At 38.9% G+C, this 7,195-nt stretch overlaps 1 protein-coding gene across 1 annotated transcript; it reads left to right on the top strand.

Moving 5' to 3' along the window:
- Positions 1-1,301: 1,301 nt before the first annotated feature.
- etaa1b (ETAA1 activator of ATR kinase b) lies at positions 1,302-6,980 on the top strand. The gene is made up of 6 exons (XM_044213593.1): positions 1,302-1,663; positions 2,171-2,299; positions 2,662-2,720; positions 2,889-2,998; positions 3,192-4,618; positions 5,411-6,980. Exons 1-6 carry the CDS (start codon positions 1,528-1,530, stop codon positions 5,521-5,523), a joined length of 1,974 nt encoding a protein of 657 aa, XP_044069528.1. The 5' UTR covers positions 1,302-1,527; the 3' UTR covers positions 5,524-6,980.
- The last annotated feature ends 215 nt before the right edge of the window (positions 6,981-7,195 follow it).

Below are 7,195 nucleotides of genomic sequence, written 5' to 3'. Positions count from 1 at the left end.
TTATTTGGCATTTTTGCCAAACACCATGTAATATGAATTGTGCTTACAAATATGTTTGAATCACATAATAAACATTTGTGAAAAGTAGCCATGCAGTCCACACAAACAACAATCTTCACAACAAGGCTTCTACAAACAAACAAGCTTCAGGCCCAATGAAGCCTGCACAATTATTGGCCAAACATATGGGTAGACCTATTTGGTAGTACCAGGCTGTCTACCAACATATTTACTGTACTGCTTGCAACTGACCAAGAATACAAGCTCAGATTTAATGTATTTCCTGAAGTTTCCACATAAAGCACAGTTTGGGAGCATAAATGTGGATTTGCTGCCCCCATTTTGTTGAAACTAACTTTGAAACGGAAAAATTGTTGTGATAATTCTTTCTTCAGAGCAATGGTAATGTTGCCAGGGGCTCTGTAGTGTGAAGCACCAGTGCACAACTAAAGACCAGGGACTGTCAGGGGTCCTTGAAGAGGTTTTAGGGGGTGCCAGCATTATCACTTTTATTTCTTTTCTAAAGGTAAACATCCCACTGACATCACATGTGTGAGGATGCCTACTTCATGGTTTTCTCATTTAATTTTCTTTACATAAGTAAAAGTAGCAATACCACATCTTAAAAATAGTCCATTACTCTGCATTAGTAAAAGTATGTAAGTGCTAACAGCAAAATGTACTTAAAGTATCAAAGTACTCACTGAGGAGGTAAAATGGGCTCTGTCTGTGTTAAATTATTTAATGCATTACTGGGTTATTAGTACTGATGCGTTTACATGTAAGACATATTAGTATCAGTGATGTAACGGGCTGCAGTCAAGCTAATTCTACCCATTTTATGTAATGTTTTTTAAATATACTGTTTGTTTAATTTAGTGTAACAATGCATTGTATTTTACATGCATTATTATAGTTTTTTTATCTGCAGAGTAACTAGTAACTATAGCTACCAAATAAATGTAGTGGGGTAAAATGTAGGCCTATAGTACTTGCCTCTGAAATGTAGTGAAGAAGAGGCATGAAGTAGCATAAAATTTAAATACTCGAGTGAAGTACCTCAAAATTGTACATAAGTACAGAACTCATGTAGGCTACTTAGCCAGTTATTTTCCACCACTGCTAATATTTCCTCATGTTGTATTTGTCTGAACAAAATGTTTTATTTGTTTTTTCGCAAAATAGTTTAAGCCACGCTCCATGAAATTGAAATACTGACACTCCTATTTTCGTACATGCCTTGCTGCAGATCAGTTTTGCCTTCCTCTCTTGAAAACGGTTGTGGCGCCGTCGAACGAACTGCGACAAAACCTGCCCAGCATCCGTAGTTTGATGACGTCACGGCCAAACATGGCGGCTTGCTCCGAATGAATGAGCTAAAGGCAAAACCACAACAAACGTGTTTGCGAAAACGAACTTTAAATATAAAGTATCGGCCGCGCGGCTGTAAGACACTGAGCATCCACGAAGCAGTTAATACAATAATGTTCAGCAGAGATTGCGTCGCTATTGCTGTTTTAGTGAACTATGTCAGAACCTGCTGCTGGCACTCCTGAGTTCACTGACCTGTGGAGGAGTGTTTCCAAACTTTGTCACAGCAAAATACAAGACAAGAAAACAGGAAAGCAGATGCCTGGCACAACGACATCACCCATGTGTAAAGGTGAGGCTGCGGAACGATTAAAATAGACAACGATCTGTTGCTCAGCACTGAATGGCGGAATAAACTGATGGCTTGAAAACATTTAACCCTATCTGCATACTTGGAGGAGGGGTGGCGGCCATTAGGCGATCAAACCGAATATGTGATAGGGACAACATGCTAACTGACTTTATTACTTCTTACTTTCACTAGTTTCACAATACACACACCACTAACCAGAAACCAAAGGCATTCATAAGTTATTGACGATGTTGTTCACCATGACGTGAGGAAGACGAAAATAAGATTATATGTTGAGGAAAAACAGCTTCTTAGTGAGATTGCATTTGGATTCCTAGAGTGCTTAAATGTATAGCATTGTTACACTAGAAGGACACATGTATACCAGGCTAGTCATGTATAATGTTAAGTTAAATGCACTAGAATAACTGTGACCATTGCAAATGGACGGTGGATGTTTTCATTTAGCTGATATTATATAACACTTGATATCTGTTTGACACACAGATTTGCAGAGTCCTAAACGCAGAGGCTGCAGCAGATACCCCGGCCTGAATAATGGGGATTCTCCAGGTGATGTGGAAACATCACAAGACATTTTCTGGGATCCCACATCTCCCACTCCAACTAATACTGGTAAACAACACTGATCTGCAACACATTAATCACATCTGAATGGCAGGTTCTACATGAATGACAACATGCACACCTGCTGAACATGCTTCTTGCTTTTTTACTTAATGACCATATGGTGGTGGGGATTGAAAACTTAACTAAAACTAATTGTTACATGACCATGCATATGAAAGAACCTGTAAAATTTAAAAATTACGAATGCTTTTCAAACATAAATTAAAAAACAAGATTCTACTGTGCATTTGAGTTAAAATTAATAATGATATTACAACTTGGGTGATATTTATCATGTGTAATTTACATTGTTTTTAGTGCTGTTAGTAGTATAACAAGTATTTGTTTTTATCTGTTTTCTGGCTCAGGGCTCAGGAACACCAGAGTTGTGGAAATATCAGATATCGTCAACCGAATTGCTCCAAAGGTCAGTTGTTTCTTCAGAAACATTAGACTAACCACTGAACATGTCCAAATGCCATGGTGGAAATTGGTAGTTTTGTCACTCAGATCTGTGTGCTATAATAAGGTTTTAGGTTCGTTCGATTCATATTTTGAAAGAAATTCTTAAACTTTTTGCTTGTGTCTTACACAGGATGTGAAACAGAAGGGGACTGAATCTCCTCTACTGCAGTGGATAGGTGACAGTGCCGTCCCTTGCACACCGGTCATCCCAAAACCAAGAGTCAGGAAGAAGTCCTCTCGGTGCGTAATTAAATTCCCCAGTCAGATACTCACTGACTGGGGACCTGCTGTTTTCTTTCCTACATTAACAAACACTATATGCAGGTATTATAAATAATTTTTGCCTGTAGCTCTTAATTATTTTTAGTTAGTAGTAGTTTTCCTGTTTTTGGATCGTTGATTATTTTTCTTATCTATTGTTTCCTCTCTACAGGCAGAGCAGTGTGGAGGACCTCATGAAACTGGCCAGGCAGTTTGACGAGAACATGCAACAAGACAGGGAGACTTCAGAACAGCTTAACACTGTCAACAATAACCTCAATGAATGTTTGAAGACTTCCAAAACAAAACTGACAGAGACATCATTCCCTAGCAATGTGAAGAACCGAAAGTGTCCATCCCCATCGGATCAGATGGAGGCAGAGCTGCACGCTCTGTTTGACTGCTCCACTCAGAGAGTCAGTGGCCGGCTAAGCCAGGGCTCCTCAGCATCAGCCTATTCACAGGAAATAAAAGATCAATCTGTGACTTTAACTTTAGCTGAAACCCGACAATTAGAGCTCAAGTCAGCTGACAAGTCTGGCCCAGCTGCACATCCTGCTGAAGAAAAAGGATCTTGTGGTTTCAGTGCAAACAAGTGTGATGACTTTGATGACGACTGGGAGAATGATGACCTACTTAATGACTCTTTTGTGCTGGCGATGACCCAGGATCCTGACCAGCAACATGACACCAACCCTAAAACCACCTTGCAGTCTAACACTAAGACAAACACTACTCCGTTCATCTCTGTTTGCAAGCCTACTGCAAATACAAACTCTGCACATCAGCCTTTAAACTTGCACTCCAAGCCAAGCTGCAGTACACTCCAGGAACTGTGTCCCAAACCAAAGACTACCAACCGAAGCACTTTCAAGTTAGAGCCCAACCCTCACTTCCAGCCCAAGACGGCTGCCAAAGAAGTTTCCAAGTCCAGCTTCACTGTTATACAACCTAAATCAGAGATGTCTGTCCAGAAATCTGCTCCGACAAAGACACTGTCTACTCCTCAACCTGACAAGATCACTAATAATCAGAAGGAGACTAGGGTAGCTGCAGACTCTGTTAAAGACATTTCAGACAGTTTATGGGATGATGGGGATGAAGACGCGCTGCTCTACCAGGTATGTGACAGCGTGGAGAGGATCTCCAACAGTCAGCCACTGCAAGTGAGCCCCAGCAACTGCCAAGAAAAACAAGATATTGCTGTAGACAGACAGCGAAAAACCACAGTGCCTCTGCCAATCGACACGGCCTGGTCCATGAAGGCCGGTGCCAGTGCTAATAGACAGTCGCCATGTGCTTTTGTTCGTTCTAACTCATTACCAGGGACTAGCTGTGAAAGTGTGAACTACCAAGGATGGGACATTCCCATGAAAGGTGCCAACAACAAATCACAGATGTCTCAGAGCCTCCCAGGAAGCCGCATGAGTCTGGGCACATTTAGCCAGTATAGAGATTCCTCTGGAACTTTCCAGGCTGGGAATGCTAATGTGGATATGAAGCCACATACAGTGACAGCCAGGGCAACACAGAACTCCACGTCCCATCACACAGCCTTTAAGAGAAATGTATCTGACTCAGCAGTTATAAGCAACAAAGGTGAGCTGTCTGAATTTTGATATTTGCACCTGGGCTGCTTTAAAGCATGATAGAGATTAGAGATAAATTAAAATGTTTTTTAGTTTGAATGTTAAATAATGATATCACACAGGAGTGCCTGTTTGTTAAAGAAGCCACCAGCAGAGATAATTGTCTAAAATTGCATTTGATAAACCATGGTCAGTAAAATATGTAATAACTAAAAGGTATTTCCATTAAGACAAAGTTCAGTGCTTTTACTCTTCTTGGTAAATGGTTATTTTGGTTAACTCAGTGCATCTTTGCAGTTTGTCTATTCCATCTACTGTCCTCAGTAATTTGCTATAAGACTAGATATTGAAGTGAAAACTCACAAGTAAAACAGATGTCACATGTTGTTCTTATAATCACTGACAGTTCAGTGCTTGTGCACATGAACAATTCTCCCCCAAAGCAAGTAAACATAACGCCATGGCTTTAATTTGTGATGCTGTCAAGAGTCCAAACCTCAGGAAGCTTCACTGCCAATGAATTGCAGACTGATTTTCTTCTGGACATAGAGGGATGTTTTGTTTTTTTTTTTACTTGCAAATGAGCTTCACCATGGGTATCCACTGATCCTAGTTATGGTAGCAACATTTTTATGTTAAATTAAAACTTAGTTGTTCAAGCAACAAAAAAACAAATTCTGATTTAGGGCCGATTTCCCTTTTTCTCTTCAGGTCTTTGCAAGTGTTTTAATTTTCAGCATTTCCTAGCAAACCATCTTTAGTGTTTCCATAAATTTTTCTCACTTTCCTTCCTCCTTTCCAGTTTTTGTCACAAGCCAGATGACAGGGAAGTGCTCTGCAGCCGAGATCGAGAGGAAAAAACAGGAAGCCTTGGCCAGGAGGCGACTGCGAATGCAGAACGCCCCAAAACCATAGAGGAGCTCCATCCTGTCTGAAGGGATATTATTATACTGCAATAAGCCTTTGCAAACCTCATCATTCCATACCAGTGATTCAGCCACCTCCTTATCAGGATGTTACCCATAATGAAATCTAAGATGATATCATGTTAGTGTTAAAAGTTCAGTATTAGATCACCAGGTTTTGGATGATTTGCTTGACTCTCTGCACAGAACGGACCTAGTGTCTATTAAAAACAAGTGAATGCTTCTTGTAAGAGCTGCAGGATGTTTTTGCTGCTAATGTAAAAGCATGTTTATGAGAAGCAAGTTTGATGCAAGTCTCAGATTTGGTGCTGGAATAACATAAAAAGAGATTTTCCTGAGCTTTTTCACAGTTTGACTTTGAAAAATAGTTTACATCCACTTGAGCTTGAAATAATTCCAAATGCTGACTAACACATTTTTCTGTTGTTTCCCAGCATCATAACCTCAGAAATTGTTTTTTGCAGATTTTTTTGTTTTTAGTCCCATCTCAGTTTTACTTCTCAAACTACAATACCAAGGGCTGACATAAATTAAAACACAGTGTTGTTGATGTTATCCATCAGAAATTAATGTCTACAGTTTACACTGCTGTATTCTCTACTGTATGTGTTTGATAAGTTAGGTTATGTGCCTGCAACGTTTGATGTTTACTTGGCATATTGTGTATATATATATATATTTGGCAATTTTCATAACCTTGTGATCAAAAGAACATTGCTTTAGTTGAAATGAATTAAGACAATATTGTAACACAATCTAAAACTTTTCTTTGGGTCCAAATTACAAATTTAATAGAATTTGAGTCTGTTTTATAGATGAAAATAAGCATTCCATGATTCAGCAGATTTTGTTTTGTTAATATTTCTTGTTTGTTTTGCCCTGCATTTTGTTTGTGCATGCCACATGTTTTATCCATTTTTTTTTTTTTTTTTTTATTTTTATTTTTTTTTTTAGCACAAGTCAGAATCAACAGTGTTATGGCCCTCCTCTGCAGGCACAATTTATTGTAATAGCTATGCACCTTTTTAAAAAACACAACCATGGAAATGCATTTTTTTTATTCCCACGGGACTGAAGACTGAAAGGAAGGAGACGGCCTCCCTACAATTCCTAGAAGTTTTGATCAGCTGTGTTATAAGGGTAGACAGGTGAGACAACAATCAGATAAATATGTTGGTGAGCTCTTTGTTTCTATCTTAGTGCCTTAGTATGTCATAAGGAATCTGACTCCAGCCCCTGTTACTTCACAGCAACATGATGGACTTGGCTGTACACATTCTCCTAATTTATCTTTCATGATGTTTATGCTTGTTATGAATACAAAGAAATAGCTGAACACATTTGGCTGCTGAAATACACTTAATGGTTTATAGCTGTTTCATTTAACTGTAGTTTCAGTTGTCTAAAATATAATACATAAATAACAAATAAACTGCGCCAATCGTATTTGCTGTGGACGCCCCTTAAAATTCATAAAATGCACCTTAAACATATTAACAGACACTGCATTGTTAACTCACTACATGTTTTAATCTACCTCTGCACAGCCAGAACCTCATATCACAGCATAGTCTCAGTTGAGACTACAGTTTTAACCATCATCTGTAAAATATCAGTAACACTTAAACAAACTTGCTACAGCTAATAATGGATGTTTTGAC

This window comes from Siniperca chuatsi, linkage group LG11 (assembly GCF_020085105.1).
Source record: "Siniperca chuatsi isolate FFG_IHB_CAS linkage group LG11, ASM2008510v1, whole genome shotgun sequence".
Taxonomy (NCBI): Eukaryota; Metazoa; Chordata; class Actinopteri; order Centrarchiformes; family Sinipercidae; genus Siniperca; species Siniperca chuatsi.
Note: the sequence above shows the minus strand (reverse complement) of the source record. Positions and strands in the feature narration are given on the sequence as shown.